The 24,993-nt window shown below is 42.2% G+C and overlaps 2 protein-coding genes across 2 annotated transcripts in view; one reads left to right on the top strand and one right to left on the bottom strand.

The window, feature by feature from the left end:
• The window catches only part of MED12L (mediator complex subunit 12L), a 432,034-nt gene that overhangs the window by 153,494 nt on the left and 253,547 nt on the right, over nucleotides 1-24,993 (top strand). Inside the window, 1 exon segment of the mRNA XM_054714083.1 lies at nucleotides 215-351. Within this exon segment, the coding sequence (XP_054570058.1) occupies nucleotides 215-351 (137 nt within the window).
• Nucleotides 17,312-17,789, bottom strand: LOC129148616 (acylphosphatase-1). The gene has a single exon (XM_054714086.1). The coding sequence runs from the start codon at nucleotides 17,730-17,732 to the stop codon at nucleotides 17,427-17,429; it is 306 nt and encodes a 101-aa protein (XP_054570061.1). The 5' UTR covers nucleotides 17,733-17,789; the 3' UTR covers nucleotides 17,312-17,426.

The raw sequence follows: 24,993 nt of genomic DNA, 5'->3' as shown, positions 1-24,993 counted from the left end.
CTGACGGAGCCACCTAGGGAATTCTGAGGAAGTTCTTTAGTTTATGCCCTTCAGACCCTGGCTGTCTAGCTTGCCAGGTTTGGTTTTGTTGGCAACTCTTCTATGCTGGGAATGATTTCTTAAAATCCCTTTTGCACCCATAATAATGAGTTTTGCACTGTGCTGTTTGGCCTCATTTAGCCTTTTTAACTGCTTGCTTAATTTCCATTTCTAGGGGTGACCATTAGCCGGGTTTTGCACACATTGGAAGTGTTGGATCGACACTGTTTTGACCGAACTGATTCTAGCAATTCATTGGAGACGCTTTATCATAAGATTTTCTGGGCGCACCAAAATAAAGATAACCAAGAGGTACTTACTTTTTTCTTCTTATCCCATTTTATTAGCATATTTTCTTCTTTTTCATTCTATAAATTTTGCCAAAGCCTTCACAATAAAGTGTAATACCTTGTGAAGAGGTCTTCACCCTGAAATCATTCTATTGTACGACTAAAAAGTCCCACCATTATAAAAATGTCCATTGGGCTGGTCTACCTACCGTACTTTCTGGCGTATAAGACAACTGGGTGTATAAGATTTTCCTGGGTTAAAAAGTCATTTTATACGCTGGAAAATACGGTATATTGGACTATATTGATGGGATTAGATATATAATGGATTAGATATATTGGACTACCGTATTTTCCGGCGTATAAGACGACTTTTTAACCCAGGAAAATCGTATACTCCCAGTTGTCTTATATGTCGGAAAATACGGTAGGTATATCGTTGGAAAGCTTTTTATTCATCGTGTCATTTCTCATCATTTTCATTTTAGAAGAATACCCTTCATCTAGTGATTGGATTTTATGCACTGTTTGGCTTTAATCCAGTGGAAATAATAGATTTAGCATATCAGAAAGTAGCAGATTAATACCTGTGGTTATGATCTTTGAAAAATCTGTAGACAGTATATTATACAGGATTCTCCAGAGAAATAGAACCAATAGGGGAAAAAATGTGAATACATACACACACACACACACACACACACAAATGATTGTAAATATCCTCTCAACATATATTAAAAGTTGAGAGGATATTTACAATCATTTGCCACATAACAATGTTTCAGTTAATGACAGATTGCATATATGATGATGGTCCCATCTAACTATAATAATAAGAGGGTAATATGCTAATTAGACCAGACTTCTTCTGGACATCATTCCAGACATCTTCCTGACAAAGCCGGGGCTGGAAGGAAGCCAGCCTGGGTCCCCGATGCCTGTGGATGGCCAGAGGAGGGAAGCAACCTGGGTCCCCGGTGCCTGCCGGCAGCCGGAGGAGGGAAGCTGGTGTCGACAGCTGGGGGAAGGAAGGCCTACTCTTGCACGAATTTTTTGTGCATTGGGCCTCTAGTCTCACTAATAAAAGAGAAAGATGCAAATTGACTGTACCTCTGCGACACCCACCAGCCAATCAGGAGTGAGCATGCAAATTAACCCGACAAAGATGGCAGGTTAATTTGCATACACAGGCACCGAGCAGCCTAGGTCCCGGGAACATTCTCGGGACCCAGGCCACTCCTAGCCTGTAGGCCCATGTGTAGGCCCTGAGTGGCCAGGGTCCCACAACGCCCCTGGGCCTACGAGCACAGGCGCCAAGCAACTGGGGGCGGATGTTCTCAGCCTGGCGCCCACAACGTGGGGCTGGCTGCTGGCCTTGGGGGCATGCCGCCCCCCTTCCCCCCCCCCCCCCCCCCCCGAGCCGCAGGGACATGCCCTAGCCCAGTGGACACAAAGCAGGGCTGAACTGCAGAGGAAACACCTTTTCTTTTTTTAAAAAAATATTTTATTGACTTTCTTTACAGAAAAGAGGGGAAAGGGATAGACAGTTGGAAACATCGATGAGAGAGAAACATTGATTCAGCTGCCTCTTGCACACTCCCCACTGGGGATGTGCACCCAACCAAGGTACATGCCCTTAACAGGAATCAAACCTGGGACCCTTCAGTCTGCAGGCCGACGCTCTATCCACTGAGCCAAACCAGTTTGAGCGTAAACACCTTTTCTGATCGCTCATTGGCTAAGCTTAATGTGCACCGCCACTTGCAGTGTTCTTGGTAACTTGGGTAATAAGAATCCAAGAAGGTGATCTAGGGTTTTTCCACCACACTTCTGGAGAAAAAAACGAAGGTCCACTGTTGGAGGGGCTAAGAAAAGTCATATCCTGCCCTAGCCGGTTTGACTCAGTGGATAGAGCCTTGGCCTGCCGACCTCAAGGTCTGGGTTCGATTCTGATCAAGGGCATGTACCTAGGTTACAGGCTCCTCCCTGGAGCCAATCAAAGTGTCCCTCTCACATTGATGTTCCTCTCTGTCTCTCCCTCTCTCTTCCATACTCTCTAAAAATCAATGGAAACATATCCTCAGGTTAGGATAAAAAAGAAAGAAAGATAAGAATGTCATATCCTATGAAAGACACATCTTGAAGATGCCTAAAGAAAGTTGTCATTTTTTCATGGTGAAGGGACTGGAGTCCGTGTTGATGAAAACACCTTGGTGGCTATGGTGGCTGGCAGTGGGTGCAGCAGTGGGGTGATGGGGCTGGTGCCTCCCCCTGATCAGCCCGGTCACCTCCCGCAGAGAAGTACATCCCCGGAGGCCGTCAGTAGGACATCCCCTGAGGGCTCCCAGTCTGTGAGAGGGGGCAGGCTGGGCTGAGGGACCTCCCCACTCAGTGCACGAATTTTGTGCACTGGGCCCCTAGTAAGATTATAATGGAGCTGAAAAATTCTTATCGCCTACTGATGCTTTAGCCATTATAATGTTGTAGTACAGTGTGTTGCTCACGTGTTTGTGGTGATGCTGGTATAAACAGACCTACTGTGCTACCTGTCATATAAAAGTATTGCACAAAAGTATAGAACATAATACTTGATAATGATAATAAAATGACTGTGTTACTGGTTTGTGTATTTGCTGTACTTTTTTTTTTATTTGTCATTTTAGAGTGTACTCTTTCTACTTATAAACAAAAAAGATTGGTTTAAAACAGTATGCCGTATTAAGCCAGCAGCAGCCAGCCTCATACACCTTGTGTTTACCATGTTTGATTGCATCATTTTCTCATGTGCTCAATTTAATCTCATGTTGTTTTGTGGTAAAATACACTGTACAGGCTTACAGCCTAGGTGTGTAGTAAGTTAGACCATCTAGGTTTGTGTAGAGCACTCTGATGTTCACACGACAAAATTGCCTATTGATGCATTTCTCAGAATGTACCCTACTTGTTAAGTGGTGTATGGCTGTATTTTATTTCTTTTTTCTTTTTTAATTACTTTATTGATTAAGGTATCACATATTTGTCCTCATCCCCCCCATTCCCATCCCAAACCCCTCCCCACGCATGCCCCACCCCCCTGTTGTCCATGATCACTGGTTAGGCTCATATGCAAGCACACAAGTCCTTTTGGTTGATCTATCTCCCTTATCCCCACCCTCCCCTACCTTCCCTCTGAGGTCCGACAGTCTGATCGATGCTGTTCTTGTTCATCAGTCTATGTTGTTCATCATTTCCCCTAGATGAGTGAGCTCATGTGATACTAGAAATACACTTGTAAGAACCGAAAATGAGACTAGCAATAATGGTTATGCTGAGAGGCAAATGAGTCAGTCTGTAGTGAGTTTCTTTCTGGGCCAGCAGTTCTTTTGAGTCCCAATTTCTATGTCCAACAGTTCCTTATGTGTACATGTCAGCAATGATATTTCAGTTCTGGATGGTGGACAAATGGTGGTAATGCAGGTCCGACCCTCTCTGGTTTGGTCCTGGGCAACCTGCAGTGAAGCACGGCGATGTCAGCATCTTCCATCTCTGGACTGTTTCTCTTCTGTCTTCATGGCTGGAGCACTCCTGTCACTTCCTCTCTGTTGCAGGAATCCACATGGTCTCAGAGTTGTTTTCTGAAAATATACAAACATATTCTCGACCAAAAGTTAGTAAAGGAATCTTTTCTATAAATTTGACTTGTGATCCTTTTTCATTTTTTGCCCAAATGATTTTCCTTTGGCTTGTTTTGACACCATGTATGTTTTACCTGGGTGTCTTGCTGTTAGCATTACAAATGAAAGTTAATTTTCTAAAGTAAAAATTTTCTAGATGTAATTTATTTACAGGATATTTTTCCTTACATGATATTCTTCTACTATCCCCCCTTTTTTGGTTTAAATATTAGGCTTTTGGAAATTTTATGCTGAAATCTTGATAGCTTTTAAATTTTAATTTTTTGCACTAAAATGTGACTGCTTTAGGTTCATTACATGTTATGCAATTTTACGATGAGATGAACTACCAATAAAAATTTTAGTTAACACTTTAGGAACAGATTTTTTGTCCAGTACCATTGATTTTTCTAGAATATTTGCTTATTTCAATTAGCCAATTTAAATTAGTCTGAAAACTTGACTACTATTTTACTGTCAAATTTAATACTCTAACAACCATCTTATTTTACCCTGTAAATATTAGTGGGAAGGATTATTTGCCTTCTTGAGTAGGCCCTGAGCATTCCTGGTACTAGGCTGGATTTAGATGTAAAAATCCCACTTCCCCACACCATGGGTACAAGACAACTCAAACAAGTCTTGTTGCAGTGAGAGGGCATCTGCTGTCGGCCAAGTCTCTGTCTGTTACCTGGGTCCCGATTTGAGCTGTGCATGGGAAGCTAAGCAGCCATGGGGGCAGGAGACCTCTCTCAGCAGGGGTGAGGGTTCAGGCCCCTGCAAACTTGGGGGGAGGGAGCGTGAAGGTCTGTGCCCCACCTCTGTTGACCCCCAAGTTCTCTCCTGATGGCCCCGTTGCGACTGTGCCTGTCTTAGGTTGTTCCTTCCCTGAGGAATCTTACCTGTCTCTGGCTAACCAGTCATCCTCCGGGGCCAAGCAGGGTGATGTGAGGTTCAGTTCTGTCTCCTTGGTCGCTTACGCCCCCGTGGCCTCCACGGAATGGCTGTATTTTAAGGAATTGGCTCACATGATTATGGGAGCTGGCAAATCTGAAATGTGTAGAGCAGGCCAGCAGGTTGGGATTCAGGGAAGTGCTGATGTTGCAGCTTGAGTCTGAAGGCAGCCTGAAGGCAGAATTCCTTCTTCCTTGGGGGACTGTATTTTCTCTTAAGGTCTTTAACTGATTGAATAAGGCCCACCCATGTTATAGAAGATAATCTGCTGTACTAAGTCTTTGGATTTAAACGTTGTTCACATTAAAAAAAAATGTCTTCATCTAAATTAGAGTTTGACCCCAAAACATAGCCTAGCCAAGCTGACACATAAAATTAACCATTACACAGGCAGTTGTTATCTTATGCTTTCCTAGTAATAGATTGTTTCATTACTGAACTGATCTATAAACATCAGATTTTCAGTGTTTCTCTCCCCCCCCCACTCTTATTTTGGGGAGCAATAAAAAGTTTGTGTTCTTTTTACAATGGAAAGTGCCTGTGGTATGTCCCAAGTCATGCTAGGTGCCAGGAATGCAGAGGTATGTTTTAAGACATGATACCTACCTTCAGTGAATACCTTAACTGATTATAAATACCTTTGGTTTTCATAGCAGTCTTTGGGAATTGCATATATGGAAAGAAGGGAAAACAAAAAGAACCACTACAAATCTTTCACTGTCCTACCTCCATGTGAACTTGATAAGAACCTTTTCCAAATTACTTTTGTTTTGGAATATTTGTGGGTCATCACTCTGCTTCTTGAAGATAAGGATCATGCCAAGTAGGGTATCTGGATGCTGTGAGTGAGGCACACAGACCCAGTACAATTTCTAACTCGAGCCTAAGTGGAAATGCTTCAATCCTTCCGAAGAGCATACTGATGATAAAAGTCTGCACAGTTCTCTGCTCACTGACAGAGGACAGAGTGTTACTGGGTGGACACCTTGAAATCTTCCTTTTTGTAATAAAGACTTTCTTAAATAAAAGGTTTCAAGAGTGATAAGATTTGTAATATGTAGACTTGAGCTATCGAGAAGGAAAGTAGGGCTACCTGAGATTCAAGGTGTGCTTTTGCATTGCTAACCTGCTTGTGCTAAATGTTGAGTAAAGACTATATTGTTCCCAGGTAAGAGTTTTACCTAGTCCATGCAAACTGCTTCAGTTTTATGGTTAGCCTGACTACGTACCTTTCTAGTTCATGAAATGGCCAACTTCAGAATTCCAATGCCTCATTCACGCACAGACTTAAGTTATAGGACTCTTAAAGAGAAAAATCATGAGTGTCTGTATCAAGGGCAGAAATAATGCTGAATGTTTTTGATGAAAATTATATTATCAGATTCTCTCTCAAGCACAGTTATCTCCAATGTGGGTGCCTGAGGAAATGATTAGAATTTCTATTTAGATTACATTTTATTTATTTATTTATTTATTATTTATTTATTTATTATTTTTTCCAGTTTTTTAATTAAGGTATTATATGTGTACATATCTTACCATTGCCCCCCCTCACCCAACTCCCATACATGCCCTCACCCCCCAGTGTTTTGCGTCCATTGGTTATGATAATATGCATGCATACAAGTCCGGTTAATCTCTTATCTCTCCCACCTCTCCCTAACCTTCCCGCTATAATTTGACAGTCTGTTTGATGCTTTACTGCCTCTGTATCTACCTTTTTGTTCATCAGTTTATAATGTTCTTTATTATCCATAAATGAGTGAGGTCATGTGGTATTTTTCTTTTATTCACTGGCTTATTTCACTTAGCTTAATGCTCTCCAGTTCCATCCAGGTTGCTGCAAACGGTAAGAATTCCTTCTTTTTATGGCAGCATAGTATTCTGTTGTGTAGATGTACCATAGTTTTCTGATCCACTCATCTGCTGACAGGCACCTAGGCTGTTTCCAAATCTTATCTATGGTGAATTGTGCTGCTATGAACATAGGAGTGCATATATCCTTTCTGATTGGTGTTTCTAGTTTCTTAGGATATATTCCTAGGACTGGGATTATTGGGTCAAATGGGAGTTCCATTTTCAGTTTTTTGAGGAAACTCCATATTGTTCTCCACAGTGGCTACACCAGTCTGCATTCCCACCAGCAGTGCACGAGGGTTCCTTTTTCTCCGCATCCTCGCCAGCACTTGTTTGTTGATTTGTTGATGATTGCCATTCTGACAGGTGTGAGATGGTACCACATTGTTGTTTTGATTTGCATCTCTCGGATAATTAGTGACTTTGAGCATGTTTTCATGTGTCTCTTGGCCTTCCTTCTGTCTTCTTTCAAAAAGATTCTATTTAGGTCTGTTGCCCATTTTTTTATTGGATCATGTATCTTCCTTTTATTAAGTTGTATAAGCTGCCTGTAGATGTTAGAGATTAAACCTTTATCAGTGATAACATTTGCAAATATGTTCTCCCATACAGTGGGCTTTCTTGTTGTTTTGTTGATGGTTTCTTTTGCTGTGAAAAAGCTTTTTATTTTGATGTAGTCCCATTTGTTTATTTTCTCTTTAGCTTCCATTGCCCTAGGAGCAGTATCAGTGAAGAAGTTCTTTCGGCATATGTCTGAGATTTTGCTGCCTGTGGATTCCTCTAGTACTTTTATGGTTTCCCATCTTATGTTTAAGTCCTGTATCCATTTTGAGTTAATTTTTGTGTATGGTGTAAGTTGGTGATCTAGTTTCATATTTTTGCATGTATCTATCTGTTTAATTTTCCCAACACCATTTATTGAAGAGACTGTCTTGACTCCATTGTATGTTCATGCCTCCTTTATCAAATATTAATTGAGCATAGTGGTTTGGGTCAATATCTGGATTCTCTGTTCTATTCCATTGATCTATATGTCTGTTCTTGTGCCAGTACCATGCTGTTTTGAGAACAGTGGCTTTGTAATACAGCTTGAGGTCTGGTATTGAGACCTCTCCTACATTATTCTTCTTTCTCAGGATTGCTGTGGCTATTCAGGGTCTTTTTTTATTCCAGATGAATTTTTGGAGAGTTCTTTCTAGATCTGTGAAATATGCCGTTGGTATTTCAATGGGAGTGCATTGAATCTATAGATTGCTTTGGGTAGTATGGACATTTTAATGATGTTGATTCTACCAATCCATGAACATGGTATGTTCTTCTTCCATCTGTTTACGTCTTCCTCTATCTCTTTTTTCAGTGTCCTATAGTTTTCCGCGTATAGGTCTTTTACCTCCTTCGTTAAGTTTATTCCTAGGTATCTTAATTTTTTTTGGTGCGATGGTAAATGGGATTGCTTTTTAATTTCTCTTTCTGTAAGTTCATTATTGGTGTTTAGAAATGCCATAGATTTCTTGGCGTTAATTTTGTATCCTGCTACATTGCCGAATTCATTTATTAAGTCTGTCAGTTTTGGATGTTTTTTTATGTACACTATCATGTCATCTGCAAATAAGGACAGCTTTACTTCTTCTTTTCCAATTTGGATGCCTTTTATTTCTTCTTCTTATCTAATTGCAATGGCTAATACTTCCTGTACTATGTCGAACAGGAGTGGTGAGAGTGGGCATCCCTGTCTTGTTCTTGTTCTTACGGGAAATGGTTTTAGTTTTTGCCCATTGATTATGATGTTAGCTGTGGGTTTATCATATATAGCTTTTATTATGTTGAGGTATGATCCTTCTATTCCCACCTTGTTGAGAGTGTTTATCAAGAAAGGGTGTTGGATTTTGTCAAATGCTTTTTCTGCATCAATTGATATGACTATGTGATTTTTATCTCTCAATTTGTTTATGTGATGTATCACGTTTATTGATTTGTGGATATTGTACCATCCTTGCATTCCTGGGATAAATCCTACTTAGTCATGGTGTATGATCTTTCTGATGTACTGTTAGATCCGATTTGCTAGAATTTTGTTGAGGATTTTGGCATCTATGTTCATGAGGGATATTGGCCTGTAATTCTCTTTCATTGTGTTGTCTTTATCTGGTTTTGGTATTAGGGTGATGCTGGATTCATAGAAGGAGCTTAGAAGTGTTCCTTCTTCTTGAATTTTTTGAAATAATCTGAGGAGGATAGGTTTCAGTTCTTTCTTGAATGTTTGGTAAAACTCCCCTGTGAAGCCGTCTGGCCCTGGGCTTTTGTTTCCTGGAAGCTTTTTGATGAGTCCTTCAATTTTTTTCATAGTTATTGGCCTATTGAGATGTTTAGATTCTTCCTGATGGAGTTTTGGGAGGTTATATTTTTCTAGGAATATGTCCATTTCCTCCAGGTTGTCTAGTTTGTTGGAATAGGCGTGTTCATAGTATTTTTTAAACAATCCTTTGTATTTCTGTGGGGTATGTTGTTATTTCACCTCTTTCATTTCTGATTTTGTTTAATTGGGTCCTCTCTCTTTGCTCCTTGGTGAGCCTGGCTAGAGGTTCATCAATCTTGTTTATCCTATCAAAGAACCAGCACTTGGTTTTGTTGATCTTTTGTATTGTTTCTTTGCTCTCTATGTTGTTTATCTCCGCTCCGATTTTTATTATTTCCTTCCTTCTGCTTACACTGGGCTTTTCTTGTTGCTCTCTTTCTAACTCTTTGAGTTGTAGGGTTAGGTAATTTATTACCATTGTTTCTTGTTTTTTTTGCAGTAGGCTTGTAGAGCTATGAACTTCCCTCTCAAGACTGCTTTCGCTGTGTCCCATAGATTTTGGATTGTTGTGTTTTCATTGTAATTTGTTGCCATGATGTTTTTTATTTCTTCCTTGATATCTCTGGTAACCCAGTCATTGTTTATAGCATGCTGTTTAGTCTCCAGGTGTTTGATTTTTTTGATTGTTTTTATTGTAGTTGATTTCCAGTTTTATGCCACTGTGATCTGAGAAGATGCTTGATATGATTTCTATCTTATTGAAATTGAGGAGACTTTGCCAATGACAAAGTCTATCTTTGAAAATGACTCATGTGCACTTGAGAAGAATGTATATTCTGTGGCTTTGGGGTGAAATGTTCTGAAGATGTCATTTAATTCCATCTGGTTTAGTGAGTCATTTAGGATTGATGTTTATTTGCTGATTTTTTTGTTTAGAGGATTTGTCCAATGGTGATAGTGCGGTATTAAAGTCTCCTACTATGATTGTATTGCTGTCAATCTCTCCCTCGATATCCTCCAGGAGTTTTTTTAATGTATTTTGGTGATCCTGTATTGGGTGCGTATATGTTTACCAGAATTATTTCTTCTTGTTGAATTGCTCGCTTTAGTATTATGAAGTGGCCTTCCTTATCTCTTGTTATGTCCTTCACTTTGAGATCTAATTTGTCAGATATAAGTATTGCTACCCCAGCTTTTTTTTCATTTCCATTCGCCTGAAAAACCCTTTTCCATCCCTTCACCCTCAGTTTGTGTGCGTCTTTTTTTCTGATGTGGGTTTCTTGTAGACAGCAGATATATGGGTCTTGTTTTCTTATCCAATCCCTTACCCTATGTCTTTTGACTGGGGCATTTAATCCATTTACATTTAAAGTTATTATTATTATTTTTTGTTTGTTTTTTAAATATATTTTATTGATTTTTTACAGAGAGGAAGAGAGAGGGATAGAGAGTTCAAAACATCAATGAGCGAGAAACATCAATCAGCTGCCTCTTGCACACCCCCTACTGTGGATGTGCCCGCAACCAAGGTACATGCCCTTGACCAGAATCGAACCTGGGACCCTTGAGTCCGCAGGCTGACGCTCTATCCACTGAGCCAAATCGGTTTCGGCTAAACTTATTTGTTGCCATTTTTATTCCTTACCCCTGTGTTCCTTCTTCGCTTCCTATTTCTTTTATTACAGCAGACCCTTTAGCATTTCTTTCATTGCTGGTTTGGTGGTAATAAATTCCCTTAGTCCTTTTTTGTCTGTGAAACTCCTGATTTCACCTTCAATTTTGATTGATAGCCTTGCTGGGTACAGTATTCTTGGATTCAGACCCTTCCTTTGCATGACTTTGTATATTTCATTCCATTCCCTTCTGGCCTGATGAGTTTCTGTTGAGAAATCAGTTGCTAGTCTGATGGGGGTTCCTTTGTATGTAACTTTCTGTCTCTCTCTGGCCACTTTTAAGATTCTTACTTTGTCGTTGGTGTTTGCCAGTTTAATTGTAATGTGCCTTGGCGTCGGTCTTTTGGGGTTCATTTTGCTTGGGACTCTCTGAGCTTCTTGGACTTGTGTGGGTTTTTTCTTCCTTTTATCAGGGACGTTTTCTGTCATTATTTCTTCAAACAGGTTTTCTGTTTCTTGCTCAGTTCCCTCTCCTTCTGGAACCCCTATTATGCTGTTGTTGTTTTGTTTTGTGTTATCCCAAAGTTCCCTTAGGCTCTCCTCCTGCTTTTTAATTTTTTTTTCTAGAAGCTGCTCTAATTGGGAATTTTTTCCCACCTTGTCTTCTAGCTCACTAATGCGGTCCTCTGCTTCTTCTAGTCTACTCTTGATGCTTTCTATTGAGTTCTTTACAGCAGTGATGTCATTTTTCATTTCTCCTTGGTTCTTCATTTCCTCTTGGTTCTTACTCATATTGTCGAATTTGTCTTCCATTCTTTTCAGCCACCTTGTGACCATTTCTCTGAATTCTTTCTCTGACAGGTTGCTTGGCTCCATTTTGTTTACTTCCTTTTCTGGTGATGCCTGCTTCTCTTTGATAAGCGGGCTGTTTCTTTGTCTCCCCATGGTCTCTCTTTTCCAGATGTCTGGTTATGTACTTCTCTCTCTCCTGCGTTGATTTAAAGGCACAAAATACAACACAACCAAGTACAACACAAAAGGCACTGAACAGAAATGTATTCACGATATTAATAAACCCAAATAAAGTTGACCACCTGAGAAAGGCAAATTAGGGGATAGGAGAGAAAGAAGAAGAGGAAGAAAAAAAAAAAAAGGAGTGCAAAAATGAAATTGGGAAAAGAAAAAAAAAAAGTAAGAGAGAAAAGAAAGAGAATAAGAAAGAAAAGGGGTACCAACTATATATGGGGAGAAAACTCCAATAGAACAGCCACTAATCCTAGCAAATGCCAGCAACAAGTACCTGGAGATTAATACAAACTACAAACAACTAATTTCAAGCGAGGCGAGGGAAAACAGAAGCAAAAAACAAAGAAAAACAAACAAACAAAACAATACAAAAAAAGAATAAGCAAAACAATCACACAAAAAAGCATAAAAAATCGATATAATCAACATTCAAGCAAACAACAACAACAGGACAGAGAGAAAAACAATTTTTGGATAGTTAAGACAGAGAAGAGAGTGGTGTGTATGGACTTGGAGCAGGGGATTGGAAATTAATTATATAAGTAGGGTGAAATTTTAACAGGGGGTAAACAGAAAGAATAGGGAAAATCTAAAGCAGGAAAAGGGTAAGAGAAACAGGACACCAAAAGGGGAAAAGTTAGGAAGAGAGTGATGGCACAAAGGTAGAGTTGAGATAGAGTAAAACGATGCTAAAGGAAAGATGAAAATAGAATGTAGAATACTAATCCCAAAATAAAATAAAGAGAAAATAAAATGACACTTAAATAAAAAACTACAAATTCTTGTATTCCTTTATTTGTGATTACACAAGAGTCAATTTGTGATTCAGCCCCTGGGTGGCAGTGTTTCTGGATTGCCCTCCGGGTCTATAGGTCCTCTCTAGCCTGTACTTAGATCCTGTTTTCCCTGTGGCGCTCAATACCGGTTTGTGGGAGTGGGCTGCCCCAGACCTGGCTCTCCAACGGTCACTCCGCACTCCGATTCCCAGGTTCCAGAAAAACAACTTCCCCCTGCAGTCTCCCAGGGTGTCCCCAACTGGGTGATCCTATGTATTGGGCTTAGTAATCAGAGGCAGGTATTTGAAGAGGAAAATGCCCAAGTGTGTGAACAACAGGGCTGCGTGCAAGTCTGCACAGTCCTCCTTTCCCCCTTGGGTCTAAGCAGCCGGTACACTTTTAAAATTTTTAGGCTGTCCTTTTGTGTCAGATCAAAATGGGTTGCTTTTTAGAGATCCTTTCTGTTAGCAGCTCTGAGGACCCCCTTCCACATTCGCGGATCACGCCAGCCCCAACAGCCACGGATTTTTCTAGGCGCGGACTTCCCCCGGTCCTCCAGCTCCCGCAATCCGCAAGTTTCTCTGACCTGCTGGGTCCAGAGACCTCACCTTATCCCAGGCGAAATCTGACCTTTCCGTGGTGGAGTGTAGAGCTCCTCTGAATCTGCATGTTTGCGCCAATTGGGGACCGGTGTTCTGGGGTTCACAGCTGTTCGGTGGGTGCCTCAGTTGTTGATTTTCAGGCTTCCAATAACATCCACTTTCCCCTTCAATATGGCGCAGTCTCTGCATCCGAGCCGGTGACTCTGGGAGGGAACCCCGTCCAGCAGTCCCCCACCTTCTCCTGGAGTATAGCTGTCCCTCAACTCACCAACAAATACTCCCCGTGCGACCCTCAGCTGTTCTTTCTTTCTGCTCAGGGACAAGGCTTGGGACACGTCTGTCTGTTTCGCCACCATTTTTTCGGTCTAGATTACATTTTAAAACAACCAGCTCTGTTTTGTCTAAGTTTTATAATAAACATAATTGTTATGCTGATATTAGTATATAAATAAATAAATACGTGTTGAGTGAGAGTGTTTGCTAAAAAAAAAACACTGCGCTGAAAGGGTATGTAAGAAATGTTTGGTGATCTCTGCTGTAAGCATCCTCAAGTGAGGGACTTAGCCCAGAATGTGAGAAGTGCGTGCCACTAGAGGGCGACGTGTGCTCAGGGCAGAGAGTCCTAGATCCTCTAGTCACAAACACACTTCATTGGAAGGAACGTCAGTGTTGCCTATTTAGGAGTCATTATATTGCATGTTGACTCAACTCCAGAAGGATCTGATGTAAGTGAGTGGTTGCTTTGTGTTACTATGCAGTTTAATGAATAAGACAAAAAACTACATTTTAACCTGTAAGTCAAACTGGTAATCTTTTCTTAATAATTGGTCAGAAAGAATAACTGGATGGAACCTTCTGAAACATTTAACATGAAATTATTTTTTACAATGTGACATTGGCATCTACGTGTGTGTGTGTGTGTGTGTGTGTGTACGTATGTATGTGAATGGCAATGTTGAATCACTGTTTACTTGCCACAGGGTTTGCTGTTTTCTTGACTTCCGAGTCACATGATATGTTTCTGGAATCCATGTATGAACCATGCAGCTGTATTGACTCTGCTCAGCTCTGTGACCTTGTACAAGTTACTGGTGGGCTCTGCGCCTTAGTGCTCTTGTTAATCAGCATAGAGCACTTGACCCACTTGTCTCCAAGGAGACAGTGTACTTTCAGAATTATTAAGCACTATGTAAATGTGTTTAAAATTGTTATTGTTAGTAATAATCATTATTAGGCTTATATTAGAAGAACCAATATAGTGTTATGTTGCAAGTTATAATTCTCTGATAAGGAGGAGTTATATAAAGTGGTGTGGCTGGTATTCAGAAACACATCTCACTTCTTCAAAACAAACTTCCCCTTTTTGATTTTATAATTTGTTAGGGCTTAGACAACATGATAAATAATAGAACATGCAGCAGCCTCTTCAGTTGCAGTGAGTCTGAAGTTTGCTTTTGCTGAAGTCATGTGTAGGGTCATGAACTGCCCAGTCTCTCTCCTCACATCTGTTTGTGAAACTTGAACTCCATTCTCCTCGCTTCCCTTTTCTCTGGAACTGCTAAGGGAAATGCTATTCTCTCTATTCTTGTGTGGGAGGGGGAGAACAGCTGTCCAGGTGGGATGAGGGGCAGAGGGCCAGGTTTGTTGTGTAATGTCTTGGAGTTTGGTGAAAGCCCATTGAAAACAGTGATGTGCGAGATGGGATTCGAGGCCTTGGCCGCCCTGTGGTTGGAGTGTGGTCACAGGGAGTAGCAGCTGACCCTGTGCCAGGCCTGTGCACGGGGTGTGCCAGGTCTGTGGCATGCTTTCACTCAACTCACATAAAATGCATTGTTTCTTTACCCTCCCTCCTCCTCCACGATCTCCCCAGTCCTCAGCTACTGCTTCTGTGTCAGGGTTTGGGTACTAGTGTAAGAGCATGAAAGTACAAATCTCAGAACACCCTCAGTGTTAGTTTTTCTAGATCTGTGCCACTTGATTTTCCATTCAGTGGAGAGTGAGGTGTGAAAATGGCAATTCCTAGGGCGGGGTTGGGCCACACAGGGGCCAGACACGTGCAGTGCGCTGGTGGTGGGCTGCTGTGCACAGGATGGGGCGAGGTGACCGGGAAATGGGCATGCCTTTTAGGAGAGGGGTGGTCTCTCAGGTTCTACTTGGGATGGTGGACCCACTGTTGCTGATCATCAGCATTTCCAGGGAACTGGGATGTCAAGATGTGTGTGTCACCTTCCTCAGTCTCATAGCACTCTTCAGGCCAGTCCGCAGGACTGCTGGTCGTGTTTGCTCGGATGCCTGCCTGTCACTTTCCAATGCCTGGCACATGTTTCATACAACATTTACTCACTCATTTGTCTACTTAGTGTTCTAGAATCACTCCTGCTCTTGGTGGTGAAGGCAGAGAAGCTGGCAGCCCTGTGAGGGGGTTACTGTGTGGGTGTGAGGACCTCCTCTTCCTCATGCTGACGGGGCCCATCACTTGTGACCTCACCTGAGCAGTGGGATGAGGGGTGTCGCCTCAACGCCCCAGAGCCATGCACCACTTCCTTCCTCTTGGCTGCTCTCCTTGTTTTTGTGGGCGTGAGGGGCTCAGAAGCTGCCTCTTGCTCACTTCCCTCTCTGGTGCCTGGGAAGCAGGCTTTCTCTTCCTGTTGGAAGGCTGGACCAGCTGCTCTGGGCAGAGCTGCTCAGACAGCAGCAACCCGCATTTCCCCTTTCCCTGCGGGTCCACAACCCCAGCACAGCCAGACTCTGGAAACCTCTGGATTTGCTGTTTGTGCTGTTTGGTGCTTGGAGTATTCACAAAGCATTCTCTGAACAGCTGAGAGGCGCTCATGCTGATGATCTGAGTAGTGGCCCGAGGTCCAGAGCATGTGCCTGACTCCCCGTGGTTTAGGCCCCTGGTCAGGTCAGGTCTCTGCAGTGTGGCTGACGCACCACCTGAAGCCTCGCGTCTGTGGTAGCCGGGCTTGTCCTGTGTGTCTTCCTGCGAGCCTGTAGTTCCTAGGCTAGGGTCTGTTCCTTCCGCTCACCAGCATTTCATCAGCCGCTAGCACCATGCCTGGGGCTCTCAAGTCCTCAGGAGGTACGTAGGAAATTTGGTTTTCGGGCTGCTCTAAATGCTGCTGGAATAATGAACTGGAAGGGAGACCCCTGTATTAGTTTCATCTTGGTATCAAGTCTCTGTATGATGTCTATTTACCAGTGGTGCCAGTTCAGATGTGCAGGAGAGTGCAGGTGGATGGGGAAGTGCTGCTGACGGGAGCGCTCAGCTGTAAAGTCAGCAGGTTAGTGCGTTTCTTTGGGGGGCATTAGGGACAGTTCACCTACTCATGATGAGTGTCAGTTTTTTCATTTGTAAAAGGGCAGATAAAACATGTCGATATGTATAGGGCTTAGATGTAAACCCTAGCTGCTATTATTATGGGTAATGTATTTTGGGAGACAGAAACTTCGGAGAGATGGAAGGAATATGATCCCTTGGGACTACTGTAGACACACTCATACACACCCACACAATTATCTATCACACAACTATGCGTCACACAGTCCACTAGTCCATAAAGCACAGCCAGGATCTGCCAGGCTTTTGACACTCTTGGATTGTCACAAATGCTTTCACCCGCAGGAGAGAAGACGGAGGGTGGGGTCAGCCCACCCAAGGTGAGGTGGCCGGAATCCGATGTTCTAAATGAGATCCTGCTCATCTCAATGCTTAGGGTGTTTTTAAAGCCAAGACTCAAGAAAGTCAACCAAGCACAAGGGAAGCAAACAAGGAGCACACAGGCCTGACCCCCATTGAGAGGTCACCCCCACTGAGTGACCGCAGCTGCTGCTAGTGCTGTCAGGGGCCTGCTGGACCCCCTGTGCCTTCAACGGTGCAGGTTTTCCTACTGGCCACCCAAAGGAAGAGTTGCAACAGTTACCATCTTCTTTTTTTTAAAATAAACCTATTGGTAAAAGGGCAATTATGTTAACAGAGTGGGAAACATTGTGTGCCTGGACATTTAGATTTTGCTGGCATTGAGAGGGTCAGTAACACCACCATCTAGGTTGGGGTGGGCCTCTGTTTTTGAGCATGTATGCAAGGTCATAAGCACCAAGCCCTGTTTTAAGTGTATCATATCATCTCATTTAATTTTTCCCTGGCCAGTGAGATGCGTGTCTTAAAAAAATTTTTTTTTTTTTTTTTAAGATTTTAACAGGTATCTGAAACTAAAATAACTTACTGACAAATTCTAATATTACTCAGAATAATTCTATCTCTGTTAACAATAAAAGCAAAACCTCTGAGTTTCTCTTGGAAAATCTGAATTCAGGGCATTATTTTACAATTTGGAAATCTGAGTAATCCAACTTCACGATGACTTTCTCATTGTTGAAGTTTGCTCTGTCAATGTGTGATTTGGGACTTCCTTTTGTCTCAAGCCATTCCTGCATATGACGCACTTTGGAGATGGGACCTTGCAATTGTCCTTGCACTGTGCCCTGGTCTGTGTTCTGGACCCAGCCTACCAATCCCAGCCTTTTACTCTCAGCCTGCGTGTACTTGCGGAAAAACACCCCTTGCACCTTCCCAAAAACCTCATAATCCACTGATATCAGGGTGTCCCCTTCTGCCATGTTCATGCTCAACCCCCCTCGACCCTCCCGCCCGGGGGCCGGACGGCACCGGCAACCACCGACCACCACGCCAACCTTAAAAAATTTTTGTTCCCCAGCTTTACAGATGAGGAAAGCAAGGTTGAGCGAGGATGAGTACATTGCCCAAGCTCATACACAGCTCATTAGTGGGAGAACAGGAATCATAATGGTTGCAGAGTGGCACTCTGAAATAGTACGTTCTGTTCTTTGAATCGCTTTAAAAAATCATTTTAAGTGTCTAAAGCTGAGTATCAGATGTAAATTTAGAAAAAGGAGGGAAAAACCTTAATAATAGCCCTGAACAGTTCTCACATATTAATAATGGCACTTTTTTTTTCCTTCATGAATAATCTGTAACTAATTTCTAAAAGTTTGTTTGAGACTTTTAACATAGTAAACAATACTTTAGAAGACAGTATAAATCCTCAAGTTGAGCAGTCTGGCCTTTGTAGTAGAACACAGACTCGAGGCCACCTCAGACCTGGATTAGAAATCTGGCTGTGTCGCCAGGTAGGTGGGTAGCCTCGGACCAGTTATTTCCTCCCTCAGTATCATTCTCTTTGGTCCAGAGGCCTTCCTAAAAGAATCCACCTCATCTGGCAGCATATGATAAACAGTAAATGCTGAGTGTTATGTTCTGGGCTGGGCAGCCTAGCAACATCGTTTAGAAATTGATAGTCCCCTTGTTCTCATCTGTATGTTTTCTTTATCTACACTAATAAAAGAGAAACATGCAAATTGACCGTACCTCTGCTACGCCCACAAGCGACGCCCACCAGCCAGTCAGGAGCGAGTATGCAGATTAACCCAACCAAGATGGTGTCGGCTACAGAGCTGGAGCGTCAGGAGACTTGGGTTGCCCCGGCGATGGAGGAAGCCAAGCTTCCCGCCTGCCCTGGCCGGCCCTGGCCTCCGCTCAAGGCTACAAAGTTTCAATTATAGAAGATAAATAAATCCCAGATACTTGCTTCCAGCTGGCCCTGGCCTCCGCTCAAGGAGGCGCTGAAAAAAAAAAAGAAAAGGAGGGGCTGGGAGCTTGGGTCGACGGGGGGTGATCAGGCCAGGATGGGATGGCAGTTGTGGGTGATCAGGCTGGTGGGGGGTGGGGCCGTTGGGGGTAAGCAGACCAGCAGGGGGGCCAGTTGGGGGTGAGCAGGCCGTCAGTGGGGGTCAGTTGGAGGTGATCAGGACACTGGGGGGGGGCAGTTTGGAGTGAGCAGGCCAGCAGGGGGGCAGTTGGGGGTGAGCAGGCTGGCATGAGGGATAGTTAGGGGTGATCAGGCTGGTGGGGGGATTTGGGGGCGAGCAGGCCGGCGGCGGGGGGCAGTTGGAGGCGAGCAGGCCTGCAGGCACAGTGGTTAGGGGCAATCAGGCAGGCAGGCAGGCAGGTGAGCGGCTGGAGCCAGCAGTCCCGGATTGTGAGGGGGATGTCCCGACTGCCGGTTTAGGCCCGGTCCCTGTAAACCGGCAGTAGGACATCCTTTGAGGGGTCCCAGATTGAAGAGGGTACAGGCTGGGCTGAGGAACACCTCCCCCCCCCCCCCCCCCCCCCCCCCCGGCATGAATTTTGTGCACTGGGCCACTAGTTACTTATAAAAAGCAAGCAGTATAGTTTATTAGGACATACAGCGATGACTTTTGGGATTTAAGTCTAATGTTTTAATTATTTTCAGAATTAGAGACATGGCCCTTTTCAATGACTTCCAGAGGGGTTACTTTGTGATTATAATTTATCTCATGTATGACTTTGGTTATCATGCAGTTATGTATTTCTCAAAACTATTTTCTCCATTTGTATTATTTAAATGTTGATTTAACAAAGGGATAGCACATTTAGTTTTTGGCACATTGCAAATTAATGACAATTAGTTGATATAGATGCTCAGAGGAATATTTTTACTTTTGTTTTCTTACCTAACTCTCTTCTTCTCAGAACTCAGAACTGTACTGTTTTTAACTGCTGCTTTGGGATAAAAAGGAAGTATTTTTGCTTCCATGATGTATGTTTTGTTTCAAGACCTAAAGGCTATCAACGTTGATTCTGAGGATGTGAGACTAGGAGATCATGCCCTTTTCCTCATCAGAAATCAGCCATTTCAAATATCTGTTGTGAATGTATATATGAAAACATTTGTATATATAAAGGTTTTTAAATTATGAGTGCCATTTATATTTAAATTATAAATCTTATGAGTTGTGGTTAACAATCTTACGCTAATTACTTTATAAGGTGATTCTGCTAGTAAACTATTTGTGACCATGTCCAACAGGCTTATGTTCTATTAGCAGCTCAGACCAATTTTAACTTGTACAGCTCTTGAAATTCACCCAGGTCTCCATCATGTACCTCAGGCTGCAAACCATGTGACTTGCTAACATCACTACTCTACATATAACTATTCCATATTATTTATTGGGGCTGTTATGTGAATAATGTTCTTATCCTGATGTGACCATTTTGTTTAATATTGACTAAGAGTGATTAACTATATTTATAAACATGTCTTTTTAGTTTTAGATTAAAGAGCTTTATTCAGCATCTGATCTCAGTCAAGTTTGCTGTGGCTTATAGCAATGAGTCATGGATCGTCCCTGTTCCCTTTTATGGCATTGTTTTATAATGCAGGTAGTATATTTAAATTCCATATTTTAAAATGGTAAGCAGTTTCACCAAGTATCTCTAATTTCTAAAGGAAGTTTGCCTCAGATGTAATTGCCTTTGTTTTTAAAATAATACAAGTCCTGTGGTTAGTGTATAGATACCATTAGGCTATTGAGTAAGAGTTGAATTATACTTAATCTATCAGGTTTGTGCCATCCTCCCCCAGGAATGAAAATGTGACAAATCCCCCTTATGATAAAGCTTTCTGCACATTTGCAATATATTTACTATAGATGTAGCACCCCCATGATGAGAATGAGTAATTTCAGTATTTACCATTATGGTATGTCCCAAGATCATGAGGCCAGATGAACAATGTTGTTATTTAAGGGACCTTAATGATTTTTCAATTTTGTGTTCATTCATCTTCTCTTATTCCCATTATAGAAGTTATTTCTGCTTGTGATTGTTATACACATAGTATATGTCTACATCCTTTATATCAAGAAGTCCCTTTCAGCCCTGGCCAGTTTTTTTTAAAAATATATTTTATTGATTTTTTACAGAGAGGAAGAGAGAGGGATAGAGAGTTAGAAACATCAATGAGAGAGAACATCGATCAGCTGCCTCTTGCACACCCCCTACTGGATATGTGCCCACAACCAAGGTACATGCCCTTGATCGGAATCGAACCTGGGACCCTTGAGTCCGCAGGCCGACGCTCTATCCACTGAGCCAAACCGGTTTCGGCAGCCCTGGCCAGTTTTGCTCAGAGGGTGTTGGCCCATGGACCAAAGAGTCATGGGATCAATTCCCAGTCAAGGACACGTACCTGGGTTGCAAGTTCAATCCCTGGCCCCGGTTGGGGCTCATACAGGGGGCATCCAATCGATGTGTCTTTCTCACATCGATGTTTCTCTCTCCCTCCCCACTTTCCTCTCTCCCTTCCCTCCCTCCTTCCCTCGGTTTTCCTTCTACTCTCTTTAGAAATCAATGGGAAAAATACCTTCAGGTGAGGATTAACAAAAAAAAACAAAAAAAAATGTCCCTTTCAGCCTACGACCTGGAACTCTGTCCTGTTCTCTTGCCAAGAACGGGGCTGCCAGAGCCCCTGCTCAGGTAGCTTGGGTTTGATTCAGGTCCGTGACCCAGCAGCTTTGAGACATTTCACATTTTCAACCCATAGGCCTAACTTTGCTCCACAATCATGATAGTGTGAAAGTATTAGAGCAGGAAACACTGGAACAAATACTCATTATTTTTGTGAGCAGTAACCACTGTTCGTTTTGGCCCATATACTTTGGATATTTTCTTAGGCATTTATGTATATTGATGTGAACACTTTCTGCTTAATATTGTCCATCACATCTTGCCTATTTATTTTGTTCTATCTATGGTGCTCAATTCTTTTATTCTAATAAAGTTATCCAGTTGCTGGTAGTAATATTGACTTATCTTTTCAAGTATTTATTCCTTTTTCTTCCTATTGACTAAATCTTATAGAATGATGCTAAATAATAGTAATGGAGCCACCATTCTTGATTCATTAAATTAGGAATAGAACCCGGCCAGTGTGGCACAGTAGTTGAGCATTGACCCACAAACCAAGAGGTCACCAGTTCAATTCCTGGTCAGGGCTCATGCCCAGGTTGTGGACTTGATCCCAAGTGGGTGGCGTGCAAGAGGCAGCCAATCAATGTTTCTCTCTCATCATTGATGTTTCTATCTCTCCCTATCCCTTCCTCTTTCAGAAATCAATAAAAATATATATTAAAAATGAGGAATGGAAATGCTTCTAGTGTTTTAATCAGCTGTTGGATTACATTAGATATTTTTCCACATTAAGTAAGTGCATCTGTGTGTTAGGGGAAGAGGGACAAGATATTAGACCCCCCACCTCCATCCCACCCCAGTCCTCCTCCTTGTGTTTTCCTTCAGTTACATGTATTACAGTACATTGCGTTTATATTTTTTGATTAAAAAATATCTATTGAACCTCACATGTGCCAGGCACTGTCATAGGTGCTGAAAATATAACCATGAAGCAGGCAAATCCTGCCTTATATGAGCATCTAGTCTAACATGTGTTAGAGGCGGAATGAAGTCTTTGCAAAGTAACTTACTGCTGTGGCTCCATTTCTGTAATATCAATTTGTTTAGAAATTTGGCTGGTCCCTTGAGAGGCAGGAGTCAGGGCTGGAACCCTGGTGGCAGTGACTGGTTGGAGTGGGGTCTGTGTGGCCCACCTGGGAGACTTCCATGTCACCATGGTGCTCCTTGTACTTCAAGTGACCTTTTCACCCAAGATGGGAGCAGCAGAGAGTATGGACTTTGGAACTGGGTCTCCTAGCTTTTCCACTTTTGATCTCCATGCCGTTGGCCATTTTAACCTCTGAACCTCCATTTTCCTATCTGTAAAATGGGAATAGCTTCAAAGTTTGTTGAGATTAGAGGTGATGTAAGTAAAACACCCAGTACCTGCTCAATAAATGTTTTAGATTATTACTACTGCTACTTCTTGTTGGAAATTTATAGCTGTTAATGTTATTTCCATGGTTACATGTTTTTAACTTATGCCGGGCCAGAACTCGGCTTCTTGACCCCCTTATCGGGTGCCTTTTCTCTGATCTTAACTCCGTGCCTTGACTCAATTTCTCTCGGTATGTCTGTGTCGCCCTCTCTATGTTTCTTGTTCTGTATGCCCTATTTGCCTGTGTGTAATTACAAGCGAGGGTGCCTGCTGTGGGTTGTTCAGCAATGTTTTACTATTATAAAGCCCCTGAATATTTATTGCTTATCTGCAGTGTTCAGATGGAAGTTCTTTCTTCAGCAGTTCTCAGAAGTGTGTCTCCTCTTCCTAAAGGACATTTGAGGCCAGTAGCTGGAAATCTTATAGTCAGTCATGAGCTATGTTTTGAAAGATGCATATTAATTACATGGAAGTAAATATTACAGAACAAGGGAACAGAGTACTCTGAGGCTGTAAGCAGCAAGGTGGAAGGCAGAAGAGCCCAGAGCAGCGTGGGCCTCATACAAAAGGCTATTGTGCACACTAGGGGGAGTGGGCGGAGCGGGTGGGGGGGCAGGAAGGGTCAAAATTACCTTCCCAGGTTCTTTTGACAGACAACAGTGTTGCTCTGCTTACTTAGTTCATTTCCCAAGAGCTAGGTTGTGGCAAGAGGTCTATTAATTAGCTGAATGATTAGTTGGACAAATTATTGGACATCTTTATGTCTTGGTTTCTTAATCTGTAAAGTGGTGACACTAATAATTAGCTCATAGAGAGTGAAGATAAATAAATAATTCCTGGAACACATTTATTGCAATCTCTGTGAATTGAGTAAGCACTCAATAAATATTAATTACCTCTATTACTGCCACCTTCAAATTTGCCAAGATAACTTTCTTAGTGACTTTGAAAGTGATTTAGTCCATACTATGTTATTTTATTAGAAGCGAATGAATAGATTTACATTTAAGTCCAAGCACTTTCCATTTTAATCTTTGTTGGGTCTGCTTTGGTCAGGTATTGGTGCTGAGACATTAAAATAAGCAATAAATATTCCAAAAAGTCAATTCAACGAAATAGATGTTTGCCAGAATATAAACGATTTCATTGGCCAGGGCTCATGTCCTTTAACACCTAAAACATTTCACGAGGTTGAGCACAGAGCAGTGAACCTCATGAGTACCTGGAACAGAGTGATTTTTCCCCAGGTGTTCTGACCATCTCCTAAAGTCTTCACTGCCTATCCAAACCCGGGATCCAGTAACGTTGAGAGGATGGGGTACTACATACAACTGGTAACCCCTCCTTGAGCCACCTGGGGGTGGGAGGAGGAGCAGTACCCCCAGAAGTAGGGGTGCAGCTCCTGGGAGAAGGAAAGGATGGTGAGCAGACAGAACAGGCCTGGTCTGAGGGCTGAGGACCCCCCTCTTGGAGAGGACCTGAGATTTAATGCTGATCCTGCACCTTTGACCTCCCTTTTTTGTGTTCAACCGAAAGCCTCTCCCATCTACCTGTCTTATTTATGTATCTTTAATTAGATAATAAAGCCATCATTTTCATGCAGAAAACAGAAATAAAAACAAATGATGCCACAAAATTTCTCATACTTCCATTGCTGAAGATACAGTCTTTCGCCCCCGAGCTGACCATGGGCCCTTTTTCCTGTAAGGTCGGTCTGCTTTCAAGTGCTGTGATCCATTATGTGCTCCTTGCAAACATCAGGAGGAGTCTTTGTCGGGCTTCACTGAGGCCTGGCGCACTCACGTCTTTTTACTTAAGGTAACTTCCTTGGGCTATATTTTCAGAGGTTGAATTATTGGGGCAAATAATATAAACTTTTAAGACTATTGTTATGTCTTAAAAGAAATTACATCCGAAAGGGAAGTACCAATTTTTATTCCTATAGACTAATACATGAGAATATATCTATATCTAGTGCCTAGAAAAGGGCCTTGTCTTAGTAGGTGCTCAATACATATTTATTTAATGATTTAATAAGTAAATGCATGAGTGAGGCTCTACCAATTTCATGGTACTCTTCGTAGTGTGTTTTCATAAGCTTTTTTTCCAGATTTTAAGTTTTGTATTGTAGCCTTCCTACATTTGCCATTTAACCAGCAGTCCTCAGATCCTGT

This window comes from Eptesicus fuscus, chromosome 3 (genome assembly GCF_027574615.1).
Source record: "Eptesicus fuscus isolate TK198812 chromosome 3, DD_ASM_mEF_20220401, whole genome shotgun sequence".
NCBI lineage: Eukaryota > Metazoa > Chordata > Mammalia > Chiroptera > Vespertilionidae > Eptesicus > Eptesicus fuscus.
Note: the sequence above shows the minus strand (reverse complement) of the source record. Positions and strands in the feature narration are given on the sequence as shown.